Source organism: Phaethon aethereus (assembly GCF_964289735.1).
Source record: "Phaethon aethereus genome assembly, chromosome: 1".
In the NCBI taxonomy this organism is placed as follows: domain Eukaryota; kingdom Metazoa; phylum Chordata; class Aves; order Phaethontiformes; family Phaethontidae; genus Phaethon; species Phaethon aethereus.
Window position 1 is genome coordinate 197,040,056 of NC_138575.1, and position 22,830 is coordinate 197,062,885.

General features: G+C 42.0%; 1 protein-coding gene across 2 annotated transcripts in view; it reads left to right on the forward strand.

Moving 5' to 3' along the window:
• The window catches only part of STARD13 (StAR related lipid transfer domain containing 13), a gene marked incomplete at both ends in the record, with an annotated part of 265,428 nt that extends 245,026 nt beyond the window's left edge, over nt 1–20,402 (forward strand). For both annotated transcript variants that reach the window (XM_082011774.1, XM_082011775.1), the window contains 10 exons: nt 121–1,499; nt 2,940–3,113; nt 5,205–5,364; nt 9,384–9,582; nt 12,735–12,942; nt 13,858–13,972; nt 14,547–14,768; nt 16,384–16,601; nt 19,751–19,927; nt 20,285–20,402. In XM_082011774.1, the coding sequence (XP_081867900.1) occupies nt 121–1,499; nt 2,940–3,113; nt 5,205–5,364; nt 9,384–9,582; nt 12,735–12,942; nt 13,858–13,972; nt 14,547–14,768; nt 16,384–16,601; nt 19,751–19,927; nt 20,285–20,402 (2,970 nt within the window). The remainder of the gene's footprint in view (nt 1–120; nt 1,500–2,939; nt 3,114–5,204; nt 5,365–9,383; nt 9,583–12,734; nt 12,943–13,857; nt 13,973–14,546; nt 14,769–16,383; nt 16,602–19,750; nt 19,928–20,284) is intronic.
• Between the last annotated feature and the right edge of the window lie 2,428 nt (nt 20,403–22,830).

Consider the following 22,830-nt stretch of genomic DNA (forward strand, 5'->3'; position numbering starts at 1 on the left):
ATAAGCTAGGTTCACTGAGACTTTTACCACCTGTTGCTCACATGGAGCAGCACAATCACATTAATTCAAATAACTAATAAAAGCACCTGCTTTTAACACATGCCATTTGCTGTTTTCCAGAGTGAAGATTCAGATGAAGAAGACCTCTGTGCTATCAGTAATAAATGGACTTTCCAAAGAACAAGCAGACGATGGTCTCGGGTGGACGACATTGACGCTTTGCTTCACCGACCAGACAGACATGGATCTTCTGGGGACATTAAAATGAAAAATACCACAAGCAGTGAGAGCGTCCTTACAGATTTGAGTGAACCTGAGGTCTCATCTATTCACAGCGAGAGCAGTGGGGGAAGTGACAACAGAAGTCAATCCGGCATCAGCAGTACTGCCAGGGAGACCTGCGACTGCTCTGGCCAGCATGATGTAGAAGGCACACTGCTGCAAGACTCCACTGCGATAAACACCGCACTGTCCCCCAAGGACAACCTGAAGAATGAGAAACCAACACGAACCAAAGCAAAAACCTTTTTAAAACGCATGGAGACATTAAAAGCAAAAGGTGTGCATGGAAAACTAAAAGGCCCAGGAAGAACAGGTCCTTTAGAGATAAGCGGACCTGTTCTTCAGTATGAGCCAAAATCCTTGAAAGACATGCACTGTGTACAGATAGTCAATGGCAATCTCCAAAACTTAGGACAAGATTCAGTCAAAAGAGGACTTTCATTTTCTGCCAAATCCAGCAGTGACAGTAGTCAGTCCGAAAACAGCAGCAGTGGGGTGAGCACACCGTGTTTGAAGGAACGCAAATGCCATGAAGCAAACAAGAGAGGTGGAATGTACCTGGAGGACCTAGATGTTCTGGCAGGAACAGCCTTACGGCAAGTGGTGGACCAAAACCGCAAAAATGAATTTCATTCCCAAGAGAACTTGGTTGTGCATATTCCCAAGGATCACAAACCGGGGACCTTCCCAAAGGCACTTTCTATTGAAAGCCTCTCACCTACAGACAACAGCAACAGTGTAAACTGGAGGACAGGCAGCATCTCTCTGGGAAAGCAGAATTGCTCTACACCAAAAGAGTCCGGATTGATGGCTTGCTGTCCTAAAGAGAGCAGAATTAGTATTTATGACAATGTGCCAGGTTCCCACTTGTATGCTAGTACTGGGGACCTCCTGGACTTAGAGAAAGATGTCCTTTTTCCTCATTTAGATGACATTTTGCAACATGTCAATGGACTCCAGGAGGTGGTAGATGGCTGGTCAAAGAATGTGTTGCCAGGTCTTCCAGCTGATGATGTGTCAGTCAGGGAATCTCCGTCATTGCCTTTCCAGTCACCCACACAGATCACTCTTGATTTTGAAGGAAACTCTGTCTCTGATGGCCGGACCACACCAAGTGACATGGACAGAGATGGAACATCCCTGAATGAATCTGAAGCCACTGGCGTTAGGGACAGGAGAGACTCTGGGGTGGGAGCATCACTCACAAGACCAAGCAGGTAGGTAGCAAAATTTTGTACAGCAATCCATAGATTGTGTAATATGGTATAATGAAGCAGAGGCTCTCAGCCTGGGAGTCAGAAGGTGCAGGTTACCATGACAGTTGTAATCCTGTATGGGGATGGGGACTTCCCAGGGAAGGACGGGACACTGGGAGAAGGGACATCCTGCTATGGAAATTCTCATGTGGAATCAATGGAGAATTGGTTTAACAGAGCAGACTAAGGTATTTTTTTCTCTCTTGATCCACTGATTACATAGTGGGACCCTGTACGTGTTGTGGGATGTATTTTCAATGTGTCTTCTAAGTTGCACACCCTAGTATTTATGCATTAGGAGCCTTGTGCACTTTTTTTATGCATTGATCTGCTTTAAGAATGTGTCCCTTTGTGCTCAAAGAGAATTTCCCTACCCTGTCTCAGTCCCTTACATGATGGGATGAAATGATGGAATACAATTAACTTCTTCATAAAAGTGAAAAGCGGGTTTTTGTTAATAGTTTGCAGACATGTTTTAAGTCAGAAGGATGAGCCCCTGTTGAGCCAAGGGAGCATGGTCCTGGGTAAAGGCCTTTTTGGATCCATATTACTGTGTGTAGGGTGGCTTTGTACATGCAAAAGCATGAGAAAATACCTGGTATTTCTGATCTGCCGCCAGTCTTGTCACATCCTCACAGAGGATTCTGCTGTGCCATGGTTTACTGCTGCCCGTGCTTGCTCACCACCATCACAAGCAAGTGAACTCGAGGAAACTACTGAGTAAATGATCAGTGCCAAATTTTTTAGGATTTGAGCCAGAACTCATGTTTAGCAAAACAAGAAACTTAAACGAGTTTTTTTCTCATGTATCCAGTATATAGAGAAAGTGCATTGGAGTAAAGAGAAGATGTGAGTGGCTCAATAGCTTGGTGGTTACAGCTCTTGCCAAGGAGACACAGAGTTCAATCCCTTCTCCAAAAAAATCCTTCAGTATTCAATAACAGAGATATTTGGAGAACCCCATCTCCAAATACCTTGGTGGTCAGGCCGGTCCCCTGGGAGGTGAGGGACCAGGCATCAAACCCCAGTTCTGAGTCAGGCAGAGAACATCTGAATCTGGATCTCCCACATCCTGTTGGAAACATGTGGGCTAAAGGGCATAACAGGCAGCACTGCTTCCCTGAGTACATGGACGGGACCCACATCCACTTGTGAATTTAACATTAAAAAAACCAAAGCTTGGGCATTTCCAAAATTAAAGAGATTGAGCAAACTGTTTTATTTGCCTCTGAGCTACATTTTCTTTCAGTTGACACACCACGAGCCAGAATGTGTGTTTGTATGTTTCTATACGTTTTATTTATTGCCCAGCCCTGTCTCACAGTATACTGTTTTTTTCTGGCCAGTTAAAGGCAGTTGCCTGATTTTTCTATTGGTTTGTTTTTTTTTTTTTTGCTAAAGGCGATTGCGATGGCATAGTTTCCAAATCTCTCATCGCCTGAGCCACTCCATCGCATCACTTCACATCAGCAATCAGTCAGCAGCCCAACTGAATCTACTGCAGAAATTCTCTCTGCTTCGTCTCACTGCCATCATGGAAAAGTACTCCATGTCAAACAAACATGGCTGGACCTGGTGAGTACCATCAATAACTGGAAAAGGGATATTTTTAGAAGAAAATAGTTTCTCCTGATTCCATTATTCTGGTAGTAAATTTAGTAAATGCAATTAGGAGAAGCAATTGACTTCAACTGTAGAATTTGAAACTGTCCCTTTTAATCCATTGCTGCCTAGTGACTCAGTGGCAAAATCAGAAATAGATCCTGGAAATCTGACTTCATTCCTGTTCTGTAACGGAGGGACAACCCCGGCCTCTCTACCAACACTCCAGTTCCAGAAAAATAAACAGGAGTAGGAGAGAGTGATTAAAAGTAGGAAATGTTTACAGTAAGTCCTCCCCAGAATTCGTTTTGTGAGTTGAAAAGAAACAGCTGGTGATGATACTTCATGTGTTCGATATTGGTTTGTTTGTGCTTTAAAAGAAGGGTTAGAACAGTTATGGGACATTTCTCTGCAGATCAAAAGATGCAAGCTTTAGCCTAGTCCCGGACCTGTTTTAGAGGGAGCTTGCAGCTGTAGCAGCTGTAACAGCTACCTGGTCACTCAGAGAGTGGAGTGAAGGGCAGACGGACGTGAATGCTGCATGGCTCCTTCTGTAGCAACTGGCTACAGAAGTCTGCGTGTTTAATAGTATATGAACCCTGATGGACCATGCAGACTGAGGTATACTGGAATGGAAATGGTCATAGATAAGAGATAATAAGTATCTGAGAAATAATAAAAGGATAACAGAAACTTTCCATAATACATAGAGACACCGAGTCCAAAAATAATACAACTTGATATTTACATTGTGATTGCCATGTTCAAAGCACTTCACCAAAATCCCACTAAATTCAGCTGTGAGCTGGATAAGACAAAGTTTGCCTTTAGAAATGGAAAAACAGATACAAGGGACTACATGTAAGATCCACCTCACTGACATCAGCCACTCTGAAAAGTTGTAAGTCTAATCTGAGCAAGCCAGGTCAGCTGTCTATGGTCAGTGAACAAAGACGGGCAACTCCAAAGGCAGCTCATTCTATCCAAGGCTGAGGGTTTGGGTCACACTCCAAGAGGTCCCTCGCTCCACAGTGGGTATAAAGGCAGTCTGGACTGCTAACTCTTTCTAAATCTCCGTTAGTGAGCTAATTCAATAAGATGAACCCCCAGACTTCTGTTCTCCTTTGGTGCAGCTCCCTGTGGCTAGCTGACAACATCTGTACTGAAATGAATCTCACCATAACCAACTCCAAATAAGCAGACTAGAATACAGCAAATTCTAGATCCTGCTGTTTGTACAGAGGTTTTCCCTCCTGACAAATATTTCTTCAGTTTGTATAATCAGTCTCTAAGGATTTATAAGAGTGGGACTCTAAATAGTAAAGTAACTCTGTAAAGTTATACGCTGTACTCCTTCAGTAGGTCATTTAATCCAAATTTTATCTCCTTCCCACACAGATGAGAAAAATCTTTGTCACATTCAGGTCATAGTCATCCTTTTTTTTTTTTTTTTAATTCCACTGCAGTCATGACTCCCACAAAGGGAATCCAGTTTGTTCTTGTTTTCACCATCACTTTTGGAAGAAAGCAAGCACACTAGCTTCGCTTAAGTTACTCAACTAAAATAAATCATATAACACCAGGGATGAATCTGGCACATAGGGATTTCTCACCATCATTTATTACTGTAAATTGTTAGTCAATAGAAATACTAAATCATGTAACTGGTAGTATAAAAATCACTCAGCATGTTAGAGGACTGAACCTCCTTTTCTCTCAGATACTCTCTCCATTATGCTTTGCTGTGCCATTCCTTTAAGTCCCTAATGGATGCTTTAAACCACAGTGCCTTCAGCTGGATGACAACTGCGTAGTAAAATTTTTTGTTAGAACAGATTGTTATGCTATATCTTAGAACCAGAGGCCACCTCTTACAAAAGTTATCAAGAAATCCATCAGTTATACAGATTGCAAAGTGTCCATGTATTGTGCATTAAACAATATTTCACTATCTTTATAAAAAAGGAGGTGGCCCCAGTTACCAATTTCTGCCAGCAGTGTTACTCAGAGAGACTGTGTAAATACCATGATATGTTCATGCAGCCTGTTCATGTTAATTTTCAGGTCTGTGCCAAAGTTCATGAAAAGGATGAAAGTCCCTGACTACAAGGACAAGAACGTCTTTGGTGTGCCTCTGATAGTTCACGTCCAGAGAACAGGACAGCCTCTTCCCCAGAGCATACAGCAAGCACTACGCTACTTACGGAACAATTGTCTAGATCAGGTATGAACTTTAGTCCAGGGACTCAGCTGATATTTTTTTTTTCTGAACAGCCACCGTAAACAAGCAATGGTGGAGCTTTTTGTACTTACTACCAGAATTATTTCAAGGTTGTTATATCTCATGCTAGGGCCAGCATCACTACCCCTCTGGTCATTTGAGACTTGGTGCCAATACTAATGGTTTGCTGTATTGGGATTTGTATCCAGCTACAAATTGAATTCTTGTAGCTCTAACAGTCCTGTTGATTTGTATACAATAGCCTACCTCAAAGAGATCTTCATGTCTATTGAATCAGAGCTCAGGACTCCCAGCTTCTACCCATATCTGCACTGCTTATGCTTGACTGTTGCCACTGAGGGTTAACGGCATTCGCCATTTCACAAGATATGGTACAAAAGGTTGTATTTACTTAGCAAAGAAAGAAAAGTCCAAGAATAGAGAGCAAACTCAGCAAAATATTCAAAGTATTCTGTTGACAAAGTCAGATACATCCACATAGAGTTAGGTCAGCAGGGGTTCAATGCCAAAACCATTACAGTACGTTTCCTTTTATAGAGTTCTTAGCTGCACCAAGCCAGCTGGGAGACCCTCATGCTCAAAGTATTTCAGATTTTTCAATTGCCTTTAGCTACAGAGCAGGGACATACCAATCATATTTTTACCGTTCTTCCCCTAAGGATGAGGATATGTGTCTTTATGAACATAGGACTGGGAGAAACCCCCTGGCTGATTGAATTTAGTCCTCTACTATTATTGACCTCACGTCATATGATCTCTTCCATAACTGCTTTTAGACAGTTGCAAGTTCAAAAGGAGCAACCAGCATTTTACTCCGCAGACTTTTCTGCTTTCCTAGCTCTGAGCACACAAAAAGGGTAAAAGTGGTCAGTTCTAAATCTTTCCATTTTCTGATCACCATTCTGGTTGCTGTTCAGGTTGGTTTGTTGGGTGACAGTCACGTTCCCCAAAACAGAAGTCTAAAAATGAGATGCCTAGCTGTGAATCACAGCTGTTTCCCTTTACAGCCCGTGGGGACACATGGGCCCTTCCTGTCCTTTCTCTCTGTTGACTGTAAGGAGATTCTGTAGGGGTCAGACCTTGACATCTAACTCCTCCATGTCAAAAGTGAGGTGAGATGAGTTCTGCCTGTCATACATAGCACAGGAGTTGAGGGACGGGAGGAATAGCCTGTTGGAAATGTATTAATAGAAAATGAATAGAGACAACTAGAAGCAATATATTCAGTAGCTAACATGCCTGGTTATCACTGTAGTAATCTGGGTTTGTGTACTGAGCGGGGAAACCCAGTATAGGAAGAAAGTGGTGCAGCAAGCCTGGAATCAGTGATGGGATTGATGGAAGAAACACTTGCCCAAGTATGAGGAACAGGAGATGTGGGGATAGGGATGGACTTGTCAGCTAAGGAGCAGAGCAATAGGAAGAAAGAGAGAAGAGAGAGGGTATAAATGGAGGTAACAGTAAAAGGGAGGGTAAAACCAAAGAGAAAGAAAAGGTTCTTGAGAGATTTGAGGTGGCCAAAGGAGTGTCCGTGGGCAGTCTCAGACAAGTATCTGCTCTGAGAGGGAAAGTTTACTTGCTGGTAAGAAGCAGAGCTATGTGAAGGGCCATTTCAACTCAGCTTGTGTTTCCACTCAGAGTGGAATTGCGAAAATATTGAATAAAAAATGAAGGAGGAGAAGTACAGATCGGGACCATTTACAATATCTTTCCACCAAAAACCTTTCTAGGCCAAAACCCTCCAAGCAATTCAGCTTCTCTGCTTTACAGTCCCTTTGTTCCCATTTAATTCAAAGTCCCCTAATGCCCAGCCAGAGGTCTGAGCAGCCTCCAGTCTTGCTTACGTGTCTCTTCCGTGCACTGCAGAAGGCAGCCTAGAGTCCTGAACGGGCATCAGAGTTTCTACTGCACGCCCTTGGTAAAGTTGAGATTGCTCTCAATCATTGTAAGGTCTGGCTTCTGGCGCTGAAATGTCTAAGATGGTATGAGGAGCCTCACCATTATTTGCAGGATTTATTATTCAGTTTCAACTTGTGAAATAGAAACTGCTTTGCCATTGTCAACTGCATCTTTATTTCTGTCATGTATCATATGGCTACTTGCAGGGCAGATGATCCACAGCATAAGGATAATAAAGAGATTGGGCCAGACTAAACTCAGATAAATCACTGGATTTATAGTCCTATTTTATTTACAAAATGAGTCTGTAATATTGCAGAACAGAGCCTAAAACATCTTGTTCCATCAAGTGAAGGACTGTCCTCTTTCAATTAATTATTAATTTTCCAATAAAAAGGGAAATAGGAGTTTGGATAAATATCATTAAACAAAAACAGGGATCAAGAGTAGCAGAATGATGTGCACCAGGAGATTGCGCAGGTGAGATTTGATGTCTGACCTCTGGAATCAGATTTAGTTGGAGGTTTTTAAAGGTTCTTTGTACCAGCAAGGACACTTTCCATCAAAAGCAGAGAACTGAGCCTCTGCTCTCGCATTTATCTACCACATGCCAAAATTGTATTTCTTGGATAGAACTACCATGTGTCCTTCTGCATCTTCAGCACACATCTCTAAGAGGAAAAGGGATTTAAAAAGTAGATGAGAAATGGAAAGGGAAAACCAAATGAAAAGAGCCAGATGTTCTTTCTTGTATTCTCTTGTCAGAACGAAGAGCAGAGCTTCGTTCGTGAACAGAAATACAGTGCACGGGGATGTATACAGGGCACGCTCCAATCCTCTACTTCCTACACATAAATTTATCTCACGAGTGACACTAAATTCATCAGTAAGAAGACATTGCAGAAGAGCCACTCACAGCCAGTCTGGTGTAGCAGCTCATCTCCATATAAATAAATACACCCTCTCACAGAGCTGCGGAGTGTGTGATTTATGTAATTAGTGTCATTAATGCGTGAGTTTACAAAAGTCCTCAATACGATACAGTTGAGTATGGGAGGTGTTCTAGAGAGAGGAGGAACCTACGTGAACTCTGTCCAGGCAGAAGTAAGGGGAAGAAGGCCAAAAGGCCTTCACGGGTTTTTGTTGCCACGCAGAATGCTGAACTGACCACCAGCCAGATAGCAGGCACGGAGGAACAGAAGTCTGTAATGCCAAACCTGAAATGCGCCTTTTTCATAGGTCTTTCTCAATATTTCACCTTTCCCCCTGCAAAACTGAAGGAAAACTGAAGTGCTAACACTTCCCAAATGAAACGCTGTAAACTCACTTGGGAGTAAATAACGTGGTTGAGGCTCAGGAATTAGCTCAGGAATTAGCCCCGGGGGAATTCCACTGGTGAAAAGGACATAAAAGGGCAGCACTGCAGTGAAGGCATCATTTGAAGAATTACTGCTTCCTTTAGAAGAGAAGGCAAACAGGAAAAAAATGTGACACCGGACAAGTAATCTCTCTGTGGCCCCTGCTTTCAAACTGGGGTTTTCAGTGGTATTTGGGGGAACTGTTGGAATCAGAGAGCAGCAAGGGTAAAAAATAGATTTGGTCTTGATTTTAAAGCTCTACCAGGATGTCCTAATCTTTTGCCACATCATTTCTTACTTAGCTGAGCATAATATTTTTGTGTTAGTCTTCAAAATATATACCCAAATAAACATCAGGAACCAGATTCTCAGCTGGAGTAAATCAACAGACAGTCACCCAAGCCGAGCAAGCCACACTGATTTATATCAGCCGAGCATCCTGCTGAAACTCTTCAGGCAGCAGGGAAACCACATGCACTCTGAACTCTCCTTCTAGGACAGAACACAGAGCAGCAGCATTATTAACTCTTACAGTCCTGCTGTGAGAGCATGCACTTGCCTACAAGACTTGTGGGCAAGCCATGACCATCACATTTGCATGTTTTCCTTGTTCTTGCCTAGAGTAAAATATGCAACCCAAGCTTTGGTCATGGTTCAAGTCCCTTGTAATAGATTTTTTTTTTTTTTAATATAGATATATATTCTTTAAGTAACATCTTCTTTTCACCTCATTCACCCTTTTAGGTGGGTCTGTTTCGAAAATCTGGAGTGAAATCCCGAATCCAGGCCCTACGTCAGATGAATGAGAGCTCCCCAGAAAACGTCAGCTATGAAGACCAGTCAGCATATGATGTGGCAGACATGGTAAAGCAATTTTTCAGGGACTTGCCGGAACCTCTCCTCACAAGTAAGCTAGGAGAGACTTTTCTACACATCTACCAATGTAAGTTGAAATATTTTTATTATTATAAACAATTAGAAAATATTATATGTTATATTATAATATATTGCAAATAATTTTGGTATATTAACACTGGGTGGGATTTTTTCTGCTCACCTTTGAGATGTATTAAAGAACCTCTCTGCCCTCAAAATCTTTCTAAGAGATTTTGGAGACTAAGAGATTTTTGGGACACCCTAAAAGTTTCAATGCCAAAATACTAGCAATTTTAATGGAAAGACAGCATTCAAATCTTGGGAAGCTTTGAAAATATCAGCCTCACAATCAGAAAGAAGCCAGAAGGACAGGCTGCCATGGACATAAAAAGCACAAAAACTCACTTTTTTGGTCAGGTTTCTTTAAACTGTGGGTCTATTTAACGCAGACATCTCAATACAAGTGAGTCTTCTGGGCATGGAGAAGTGGTACTTGACCATGAGAATGTGTGCCCATGCAGTCCCCTTTCTTGCTGTGACTTTTGATTATTTACTTTTTTATTATAGTCAAGAATACAATATAGTACATGCAAAAAACAAGCTGCCTTCATTTAGATCCTCAGCTTTTATGTAAAGATCTCATAGAGAAAGAAAAAAAAATGAGGATTTCTTCTTTTCATTTCAGCATAAGCAGTCTTCAGCAAAATCTGAGACTCAAATGCATCAGAATGGTGAAAATCCCTGTAAATCAGGAATTGACTGTGTATCTCTTCTCCAGACTGAGGGAGAAATAAACAATGAAGAAAACACTGAAAAGCCAGAGGAATTAGTGTATTTTCCTGACAATGTCCATTATGAAGGCCGGTGCTCTGGCAGATACAGGAAAGCATACCCAGCCAGCCTAAGACAAATAATTGGCAGCACTAAAGAGAAGTGTGTCTAGTCTTTTCACTTGCAGACATTTCAGCTGCCAAAACAATAGAAAGCCATTTTTAAACATTTTTAATCCCAGTGCTAAAGAATCTAAGCTACTTCCGTTGTCTCCTTTACTGTAAAAATCTGTCTGTGGTACACAGTCACTAATACATTTAACATCATAGTGTCTGTAGCTGGTAGAGAAATGCTGTGATCCTGCATGTGAGAGACAGCATCACAAATAAATTTAGTGGATTTGGTCATGCATGATGTCTTGGGACACAAGTGAACTGAAACAGTTGGTGCCTAGCCCTGGATCATCATTTCCCCCTCTTCTTTCCTGCTCACAAGTTGCAGGTCTTGTCTGCCTATGCACACATCAATGACCTTGTTCAGAAAAGCAACAGAAATTCTTGGTGCTAATAAAGTGGCAATCACAATTGTTTCCACAGTGAAGTGGCCAAGGAGAAGATTATCCACTAGAAGGACGTGTAGAACATGTCCTTAGATTATCCACTAGAAGGACATGTTCTACATGACCTTAGAAAAAAATCACCTTTAAACTATTGCTTGATGAAAATTTGTCCTATCTCGGCACAGGAGAGACTGCAAGTAAACAACCCCTTGTCAAAGGAAGCGAGACATGGTGAATCTCGATGTCTTTGGCATTACTAGATCTGTAGCCAGAAGGACTCCCCATGTCTGAGTTGGGAGCCTGGCGTTAGGATTCACAACAGCCACAAGGCTGGACGGTGAAACGTTGCTACCAGCTGACAAAAAAATGTAAAAAGGGGCACAGGCTGACTCTGTAACACTACGTAGTACTGCAGTGGGAAGTCTGAAGAAATCTTTACACTGATTGGGGGGGGGGGGGGCGGGAAGTTCTAGGAATTATTTTCTTGAACTGCACCAATACTTTAAAGGATTTCAGAGACACTTTAGGATGGGTCTGTTTAAATCAAGGTGGGAACAAGAAAAGATGGGCTGTGTAGACACTGGAGACCAACGTTTGGATTAAGAGTAAGTAGCAGTGGGTTTTTTTCCATGTCACCACCAACAAATATATTTTTCTGATTTAGACAATACTGACAAAACTTCTTTCACAGAAAGAAAAATGTTGCAAATTACTGGGATACCAATTGTATTTCATAATGTCTGCAATTAAATGCATCTGTAGCTGTGAGTTTTTCTTCCCCTTCATTCTCTTTAACAAATTACTAATGTGAAGCTAGGAAGAATTTTTCCTCTCTTACTGTATTGGCAAGGGATTTCTGATTTTCTGGGACTCACTAAAAATATATTTTTCTTATATCCAGGACATTTTGCATATATCCAGCATGGCTTGATTTGCTGTAACACAGAGGATTTAGGATGAGATGATCAGTGTAGTAGTCTATATGGCATAGCATCAATGAAACTTTCTCCATTTCCCTAAAACTCTCAGTTGCCTAATGTTTAGCTATGGCTTGAAGGGCTGGGCAGTTGTCTTCTCTATGCATCAGACCCACCAGTGCAACAGTACAGGTGAAGGAGTACCAGGAGGCCATGTGGGGAGAAAAGACACATTGCATGGATTTAGCAAAAGCTCCTCTGACTTCTCAGAAAGACCTGGCCTTGCTGGTTCTAGAAAATTGGAAGCATTGGACTGTGTTCAGTTTGTCATTCATGTCTGAAAGCTTTTAGAATAAAGTGCTTGTACAAGGCTAGCAGGCAGAGCTTAAAAGCTGGCAGTTCCCTGTACTGTAAATCTACTTTTGTTCTTCTTCCATTCGATTATATAGAGCGTATGTAATACCCAAAGGAGGGCTTCAAGTCCAAACTGAGAAAACTTATGGTAGTTTTAGAAATGAATCTGTTGAGATGCTATTTAAGCATATCCATTATCTCTTTCATTAAACTCTTTTTATGGTTTAGGACACAAATGTAAGTATTTTCCCAAAGCTTCCCTAAGACTTTTGAACTGTCTTCCCAGGGGGCAAAAGAAACCTGAAAAATACCATTTAAAGATATGAGTACTGAGTACTGCTCTCCCTTCATAAACTTTAAATGAAATTCAGTCTCTGTCTTGGGCAAGAGCCTTTCAAACAAGCAGAGAAAAGTCATACACTGGCTAGGCGAGCCGTGCTTGATGGAGGAGCAAATCCCATGGCCCTCCAACAAGCAGCTGGTCCCTGCCCCTTCGTGCCCTGTCATCTGCCTCTTCAGAAAGCCATTCCCAGCATGTGAATGCTACCTCTATCGTGCTCCTGGCTCATTGTCTGATCTTACATTTGACACCCGTGGACGTCACTTGCTTTTCCTCAGATGTCCCCAAGGAGCAGCGGCTGCAGGCGGTGCAGGCAGCCATCATGCTGATGTCGGACGAGAACCGGGAGGTTTTGCAGACTCTGCTGTGCTTCCTGAGCGACGTCACCTCCGTGGAGGAGAATCAGATGACTCCTATGAACATAGCTGTTTGTCTGGCCCCTTCCCTCTTCCATCTCAATATAGTGAAGAAAGAAAGCTCACCAAGGTAGGATTCTTCCCAACACTATAAACAGTTCTATCCTTAATACAAAACGATGCTTTTGGCGTTTCTAAAGGTACACGGGATAAAATTTTCCAAAGCATCTGCTTCCAGCACACATTACCCAGGGCATGGCTTCAGTGAGAGGGGAAAGCCCATGCTGCAGAGCCAGAAGCACACTTCAACATGCGTAGAAGGTGTTTTCACAAGCCCAGCAGGCATTTCTGGCTGGCTGTTGTGAGTATGCAGTGCCGGCTTTCCATGCGGAATTTCAATGGGGCACTAGTGGGTTTTGCATAGTGTTGGTCCTGTGAAGGGAAGGGGCCTGATCTTGCTCTGGTTCAAGTAAAAGATTGAGCATGTTTTAAAGGATTTTAATACATAGATTTTTCAGTGAGTGTTTTTTCACTCTCTATTTTCTGGCTACATTCTGCCGCTTGGGAAACCAAGTTTATTTCGGCTGATGTTAAGATGGTGTGTAGCATGGTGAGTGTAAACTAAACAGGGCATAGACCCTGGTAAACATTAGTGGTCCCAACTTGACGTCCTTCCCGACTTTTTTTTCTGGTTCAGAATACACTGAGTTTCTTGGTCATGTGCCTGCATAACCAGTGTCTGAGCAAGTGCTTTAAGCAGTAACAACATAAGCCACCGTACATCGTATCTGTTAGAAATCCATTTCAAAATGTACAACATCTAATGCAGGACATGCATAACCTTTCCTGCTTTTACCTTTGTCTCAACAATATTTTCAGTAAAGATTTTTCCTTTAAAAAAGGCCCAACAGTCTGAGCAATCTTTGTGATAAATAAAAATTAAAGATAGGCTTTTCTCTCTGGTGTTCTGAACATCTTGCACCTCTTTGCTTTCATATTAAAAAGATTCAGTTCTTTTTACCTGAGACACTGAATTCAATTACAGGGTAATACAGAAAAAATATGCAACAGGGAAGCCAGATCAGAAGGACCTCAGTGAAAATCTGGCAGCTACTCAGGGACTTGCTCACATGATAATGGAATGCAACAAACTTTTTGAGGTGAGTTGAGAGACTCAAACAGCATTATTCATGCAGCATTCTTTGAAGTATTTATGTTTATGCTTACATTTTCTGTCTTATATTAGCTCAGAGATTGATGGTGTCTCACTTATTTGTAAACGTGCTCCATCTAAATTTTATTTATCACATTTCTTTATGACTGTTCCCTTCTAGCATTCAAAGACACAACTATTAAAAATGCAGGGTAATTATTCTGTGGCAGTTTTCAACCTAAATTACTGTATTAGGAAATTTTAGTCTAATTAAAATAAAAATCTGCTTATTTAGCATTTCATTTTATTATAATGCTTTTAACACCTCAATTAAAACTTATTCATTTCAAAAAGAAGAGCTGATACTCTTTATTTCTGTGTGCCATGCAATAAAGTTAAAATCACATACGGAAATGCAGTTATTCCTGCAGCAAAGACAGAAATAGGTATCCATGTTACAGATCACAGGCTCATTGCAGCTGGATGCTGCATGGTCCATCAGCCCAGAAACACATTGCCTTAAGGAAAAGTTCTCAGCAGGAGGTTTTCACTGGGTGTTTTCCTTCCCTTCTGTGGCACAGGTCCCACATGAGATGGTCACCCAGTCCCGAAACTCCTATGTCGACGCAGAAGTACATTCTCCCACCCTGGACGAGCTCGGGAAACAAGTGGATGAGGAGGGAGGGAACTATCAGATGTACCTGGAAAGTCTCATGCAGAATCTCCAGAAAGAAGCAAAAGAGAAATTCAAAGGATGGGTCACGTGTTCCAGTATAGAGAACACAGAACTCGCCTACAAAAAGGTGATCTGGGGAGACGTAGAAGCAGCAATAAAGAAACCAAAGCAAAATACAGCCTAGCTATGGGACACCTTGACTTGTTGCATGGCTAAATACATACCCTTCTGTCTGGTGAGGCGCACGATTGTTTTTTAAAAGTCGACTAAAAGCAGTTAAAAATATAACGTAATAGTGACTGAAGTACGAGATTCCAGGAAAAGGCAGACAAAGCAAACTAGGGTCTCCAAAATGGATAAAGCAAGTGATACCGCAACAACGCAACCTGTTCAGGGCTGCTGGAAATGCAATGGCAAACAGAGGTCTGCAAACCAGCAGCAGCTAGCGGGAGGAGAGGATGGATTTGGGGTGGGTGACGCTAGTTAGGTAGGGGAAGGGCACTGGGAGGAGTGTGGGATGTGGGCAGGAAGGGGGCAAGAGGCAGAATCACTCCTATCTGGGAAAGCGCAACCCCTCTTTTGGGGCAAAGAAATCACAATTACTCTGGTTTGCAGTCAGCTTCTGTGAGTGACCTCTCCAGGGAGGGACTGCAGGAGGTCGGGGAGGGAGTAACAGGGCTCAGGTGGGAGGTGGGAGAGGAGAGGGAGTGAGCAGGGGCACGCGCAGGTCTGGGGTGAAGGGTGCGGGAGACTACTGAGGGGACTGGGAGTCCCTGGGGCTCTAGGGCAGGACGGCTGAGGAACTGAGAGCTTTGGGGAGGTAGAATTATAACAACATAAAATAATTTAGGGTGGGAGGGGTGGAAGGTGGGTTTCTGGGGACACAGTCATGGGTCTGTGGGAGGTGCTGGAGGCTTCTGTAGCACTAGCATTGGTATGTGAGGATGCTAGGGCAGGGAGGGGTTAGAAAAGCAGGGCTTGCAAGATCCAGTGCTTACAGTTAACTTGTTTGCTGCATGTAATATGACCCCTGAAACCATGCAGAAAAGCTGTATGTGTGGAATTTAGGATATCCATCTTGTGCGTAGCCCAGCACTTTCCACTCACCTTATTGCATGCTGTGGAGGTGTAACAAGTAACAGGATCTGTGAGCTAGGAAGACTTAGTAAGCAGTTTGTGTTTTCCTTCTTTGAAAGGAAAGGCATTTTCCCAACACCTCCCTTGCAGCTATTTTGAGGAGCAAACATCTGTGTCCTGATACATAACTGAAACAACGTATGTTCTACTCTTCCACCAATTAACCATGAGGTTTAATGGCCCTTCAGTCCTGGCTAGTGCATCAGATTGCCCAAGGTGATAGCTTTATTTCAGTCCAGGGTTTCAGTCTCTCCTTCCCTCTGTTTTTACATCTGCACACACGTATTCTTCATTACACTTAGGATGCTTGGCACTGAAAAAGCATCACACCAGCAACCACACAGGAACTCCACTGACACTATGGACTCTGGTCCAGATATACAATGGCGTGAGAGCAGAAGTAACGTATCACTTCAGTTTTCCATCCAGCGCTAGTATGCATGTGTTTCTACATAGAGTAGAGCAGCAACAATAGCAATAATAGTAATGATTATCAGGGAAATATGTGTTCTCTTAAGCTAAAGTCAGATACCTATATCAAGATTTTGTCCTCAGCTATCCTCTGCTGAACATAGGCATATAAGTCATGGAGGTTTATGTTCTAGGTTGGAGACGGGAACCCGCTAAGGCTTTGGAAAGCCTCGGTGGAAGTTGAAGCCCCCCCATCAGTTGTCCTGAACCGAGTGCTGAGAGAACGTCACCTCTGGGATGAAGACTTCTTGCAGTGGAAGGTGATTGAGAGCCTGGACAAGCAGACAGAAGTTTACCAGTATGTTTTGAACAGCATGGCTCCTCATCCCGTCCGAGACTTTGTCGTTCTAAGGTAAGCTAAGGGCAGTTCTCCAGTATCTTTGCTTCCCGCAGGGCATACAAGGAAGGTCTGGTCTTATTTCAGCCTTTGCATTTGTATAATTGTGCTTTGAGAACTCTACTTCTGGACAGCAGTGTTGATTTCTCAAACTGAATTAAAGTTGTGCACCTAGAGCGTGCTGACCTTTTCTCTGATGTAATTTGAGCAGCACATACTCCTGAGGCCATAAATATAATTTCTTCCTTAGAACAGATGTCTGATAATAGCTGCTGTTCTCTCTTAGCTTTGTTTGTTGTCAAAACAGTGCAAATAGAACCCAATTGTTTTTTATACTGCTTTTGCTGTTCTCTGGGGAATGTTTGATGTTTAAGAGCCAAATATTTAGTAGAGAAGATAGTGATGCTTTTAAGCTAAAGTTGTTATACGGTGTCTATATAAGTTGTTATTTTAGATTTGCAGTTGCAGTCTTCATAGACCAAGAAATGCTTATCCATAAAAATCCTAGTGTGGAAATGAACAGAAAGAGGCAGTAGATATTTATTCTGACTGTCTTCCAGGGGATGACATCTCTCAAATAAATGTATAGCTGTGTATCAATATTTCAAATTCAATCTCAGTTCTGCCATTGTCTATCTGCCTGTACAGAACAGAAAAAAAATTCCTCTTATGCACCTTCTGCCTTTGAAATCCTGGCCATTTGCTTGCTAAGAGCTATTGTGGAACTGCTGACATATTTCACTTACAGGGTCAGTCCTATAGTTATTTGTTTCAGGATGATTTTGTGCATTCTTGTTCCTGGTCTCTACTTTCTTTGATTGAAATGATGTGCCAGAGAAATACTAAGCAGTTTTGACAAAGGAAATAGTCAGTGAGTCAGAATTTTATTAGAGGGAATAAAGATTGAAGGAAAAAGATGAGCCAAATAAAATATAATTATAAAAGTACATCCTTTTTATGAACCTCAGTATTCTCTGAGAGAAGGATAACATGCAGATATTGTCGGTATAAGGGAAGAATTATTGGAACTCTTAGGAGAAGAATTAAAAAATGTTTTGTGTAAGTTCTTTATAATGTTAAAACACCAGTTCTCCCATTACTCTATTTCCTTTGCCTTACCACAGTATACTGGGCTAAATTAGTTGTTTTATCATAATTATTATATATATTATAATAAATATTTTATAATTAATTTTCTTATATAATATTATTGACTTAAACCAGTGATAAATTTGGCCCTCCACATAGCACCAAGAAGATTGTCTGGGAGTAGCGGGGAGGTGTCGATGGCCGTAATTCTGTCCTCTTATTTGCCACTTAGCTCACTATTAGGTTTCATGGTGGTTTATGTTCTTTAAAGACCTGCTGTGCAGTCACATCAGTTAAAGAAAAATCTTGCCATTGAGTTCTCATTCTTTTCACTAACCCAGGCAGAATGACCCCCAAGGACTGAAATACATATCATAAAACTGGTGGGTTTTTAAGGGCTGAAAATAGCCATCAGGCAGATCTGTCAGATTCTGTTGTTTATCTCTCTTGATTTATATCATTAAGTCTAGAGCAAGGTTAGCCAGTGATATCGCAGTCAATTTGATACCTTATGATTGGTGGGAAGTGAACAGTGAAATTATAATTAACCTCTGGGGACATGAATAAATGTATTTTAACAGTCAGCAATTTTCTTCTTCCCAGTCAAACTTTTGGCTGTGAAAGGATAAACTTAGTTGTTCCAGGGTTCCCCCCACCACTGCCCCAATTCGGCAGTCATAACAAGGGGATTAGGCTCCCTTGAGAAGACTCTAATGGTAAGAGGATAGGGGTGATGTTTCATATGCCTGGGATCTGACACAGCACACAGCTGCCCTGCACAGGCATTGTTTTTCATTAAAGATTCCTCCAATGTTTAGTGTTCACGGACTCTCACAGCATCTTTATGAGTTAGGTGCCACGCCCGTTTTTACTATTGTACGGTATTTAGAGAAGTACAGGAACTGGTCTAAATCCATATTAACTGGGAAAAGGAATCGTAAGTCTTCTGCAGTCTCGGGGATATACAGCTTTCCACTTCACAAATGGCCCAAGTGCGTGCCACGTAGTTACCAGAATGATACGGTCACAGCTAAGCACTGTGCAGGCAGAGTAGATGGTTCAGCATTTCACAGAAGATCTGAGGTGTGATTTCCTACTGCCCATGTGTTTCATCTACCAAGATAGCTCATAATTTTTATTAATGCACAGACACATTTAAAACCTTCTGAAGTCAGTATCTTCCTGCACTGTCTTGAGCAATAGCTCAATTTCATGTAAGAAAAATACAAAATGTTAACATTATCTGCTGAAGTCCAAACTTCAACAGTCCTTGAAAGCTGCTTACCTGCTAAAACACAATATTTCCCAAGGTAGCATAATCCCTGTCTCAGACAGGCCATGGCAAGACGATGCACATTACACGGCACAGTGGGAATTTCTCATTTCTTCCCACAGCGTAGGAAAGAGCATAGACATATCCCGTGAGATTCAAGGCAGACGAGAAAGATGTGAGACACCAGAATAAGTAGAAAATGCTTCCAGAACAAGAAAAAAATGTTAAATATAAAAGTCTAGGTCTCCTGAACTTGGTGGAAAAGTTCTGCAGCATGTAAGAGATGCTAGAAACTTGAGAAAGGGAAAAAATGAAAGGACATTTTGGTTTTAATTCCGATGCCCTTGAAACATGTTCCGGGAGTTTCAGAAGTCAGTGCGGGTAGTAGTGAGGATTTCTGCTGTGCTAAACTGTATTTGTTGTCCTGTAAGTCTGCATGGATGCAATGCAACGTTTCAGCCTTCGCTGGATGGCTTATGCTCACTTTATTTCCTTTCCAAAACTTCTGTCTGCAAAAGGCTGTATCGTGCCCTGTAATACATAACAGTTACAAAGTGCTCATGTGGAGAGGCAAAACTTCTCCACTTGGAGCCTGCAGCAACATAGATGGGTGGCCATTCCACATCAGACTCCCAGCTGGGGAACACGAAACTCCTCCAGGGACTGCTAGGACAGTCCGGTGGCATTGCAGGCAACAACAAGGATAGGCAGACAAGTAAACTGTAACTTTAATTCTGGTTCTTACTCATGAGGCTGAAAGTTTCATTACTAAAGTGATTCCATCTTGAATGTGTTGCTGCAGGACATGGAGGACAGATTTGCCAAAGGGGATGTGCATGCTGGTTGCCATCTCCGTGGAGCATGAAGAGGCTCCTCTTATGGGAGCTGTGCGAGCCGTCGTGATGGACTCTCAGTACTTGATAGAGCCATGTGGCTCAGGAAAAGCCAGGCTGACCCACATCTGCAGAATTGACCTAAAGTAAGTATCCCACCTGCAAAAAGCAGGCCAAAAACCTCCATCTCAGGGAGGGGAGGTGTTGGGAACAGAGGACATGGTCAATGTAGCTTTGCTTCTTTGGAGTCTTCCTGCAGTCTTTTCTATCCACCAAGCTCATTTCTCTGCTCAGCGTCTATCACTGTTATGATGTGATCGTAGAAATAAAATCTGCTTATTTGATTACTGCAAGGGAGAACTTCAGAGTACGCTTACAGTGACAAGTATTTGAAGTTACCACCACCACCGTAGGCAGCGGGGATTAGGAAGCATGGCAAGCCCATTCCTGCGGGGCATGTTTCTTATTTGAATTTCTCAATAATTCCCTTTCCATTTCTTCAGAGGACATTCCCCAGAGTGGTACAACAAAGGCTTTGGACATCTGTGTGCAGCAGAAGTTGCCAGGATCAGAAACTCATTTCAGCCTCTGATTGCCGAGGGACCAGAAACAAAAATCTGAGGAAGCGTTCCTGGGAGCGTGTAAGCGTAAATCAGGGTCTGGCAGGGAACAGGAATACTGAAAGCAAAGATCTTATTTAAGCTGCATAAATCTGACCAGACCCAGGTCTGTACAAAGCTGAAACAGGAATTTTATAGGAAAGTTCTTTTATTCTGGAGACTTTGCCTCCCCCCACCACATTCCTTCTGTATTAATTTCAATTATTGAAGTAAACATTTCTTCAGAGAGCTTTTATCATTATTACTTTCAAATGAGACTATTGCCATTACTTGTGTGTTACATAACCTGGTATTTAAAAGGCTTCTAAGAAGCATATTTTAATTGTAAATAAATTATGTACAGTATGTATATATCTATATTGTATCTATATATATGTATATGTATAAATTAATTATTTTGTATATAACTCAGTGCAAATCACTTGTATCAGTTGGACCTGAAGTGAATCTGTCACTCGTTGCTTAGTGTGTTACTGCTACATAAGCTGTGTTTGCTATTATCACAGGGCCACCGGGCATAATCCGTGTGATAACAGAAACGCCTGTTCTCAAATATGTTTCATGTTTGTGTATGCTGTGAGAAGGTACCTAGAAATAGATGTAGGAAGAATTAAAAGAACTAAGGAGAAGGGAAGCTACTGTATGTTTAAAAATGAGTGGATCAGTTTCACCAAATCGAATACATGGAAATGTAACCGAGAGAAACATTTTGAAGGCCATTTATATTCAGCTGCAGAAAGTTTGTGCACAAGGTGTTAAAAACTTACCTATTGCCTTAATTAATGGTATATCTGCCACTAAAGAACCTCGCTATGTGCAGTATTCATACTAACTGCTCATTCTTGGAGAGTACAAGATAACACTGTGTGTACTGAGGTGTCTGAAATCAGACCAGTAAGTTATTAAGCTTAATACAGTTATTAAGCTGTAAATCTTTTTTTTTTTTTAGCATTTTGTCAAGGTTCTGACTAAGTGTTTCTATGTTGTTCTTTCCTTCTCCCATAGAAACAGCCAATCATTAAGAAACTCCAGAGCAGATTTTCCACATCCAGTGGACACAAAGACATGCAGATGAATACCATGCCTTTTAATATTCTTACTCTACAGATAACTAAACCTTTTTTTTTTTTAAGCTTTTAAACACATCTTGGAGATTTAAAAGACTAAATGCAGACTATGCTTGGAAAGATTGCTTTTATAGAAACAGCAAGCATTTTCATATTATATTGCACTGATCTGCATCATCCTGCCTCTGTAGGCATGGGTAGGAGCAGGATTAGCCCCTGACTATGAGGAGTAGGAGCCATTTAAGCCTATTATGTCATTTCATTTTCAGGGAGCTATGATTTTGCTAATGGAAGAATGCTTTAAAAGTAATAATAATAATTTGTCAACATTACCTTTTGAGGCAGGGTTCTGTTTTGTTTTTAACTAACCTAAGACCAAAAATTGTATTACATCTATGATTCAATAAGAATGTACAAACCTGTTAATACTGTTCTTCATTAATCACGTTTGTTCACTTTGACTTTATTTATTGCTGCATAAACCAGCTGAGTCATTCATAGCCAGTGTTTCAGCTCAGTCCTTCCAACAAACTGCACCAAGATTTAGTGCGAGGTCAATTAAGTGGGATACATTTCCCACATGAAGCTACGGAGTTTTGTGCCCTGATTCAGTAAACAGGGCAGTGTCTTTAAAGCCAGTGCTTTGAATCTGCCCCAGGTATGGGGGCTGTGGGGTGGACCATGTGCAGTCCTCGATTGCTGCTAAGGCATGGTCCCACATGCCATTGTGCACATGGCATAAGGGCTGTGCTGGTGAGGGACAACCCTGCAATCTGAGGAGGCAAGCCCGTGGGAGCTCAGGGTGGACAGGGGCAGGGTGACCCAGCACGGTGTCCCTGTGGAGCAGCAGGACCCCAAAAAAGTCACCATTGTCTTCCCCCATGAGCTTTCTCACCCATGTGTTTTTTTGTGCTTCTCATAGGATCAGGGAGGTTGGCTGCCCATGAGCTCCTGCCTTGAGCTTATGGCCAACAATAGTTGCAATATGCAACTATTGTATTTTTTAAAAGTCTTAAAGACAGGGGAGTGCTCACAGCCCTACACGGCCGTGCTGAGGTCTGGCACTCACCAGCCAGCTGTAGGGCACCACCGCTGCCCAGGTCCAGCCTTCCCAGGCGCAAGAGGTGGCTGCAGAGCTGGTGGGGTGAGGCCAGTCCCCCGGTTCCAGCGGGACTGCCGTCCCAGAAAGCGGCACCTCCTCCCCAAATGCCTGTAGCCATGGCAGCAGGTTTCATAGGGGCTGTTTTCCAAAACACGAGTAATTAGAGCACTTCTGCTACATTAGTTTGCATAAATGAATACAATAGTGCCTCAGTATTAATGGGTGCAGAACTTTTAGCCCTGGGAATGGTAACTGACTAA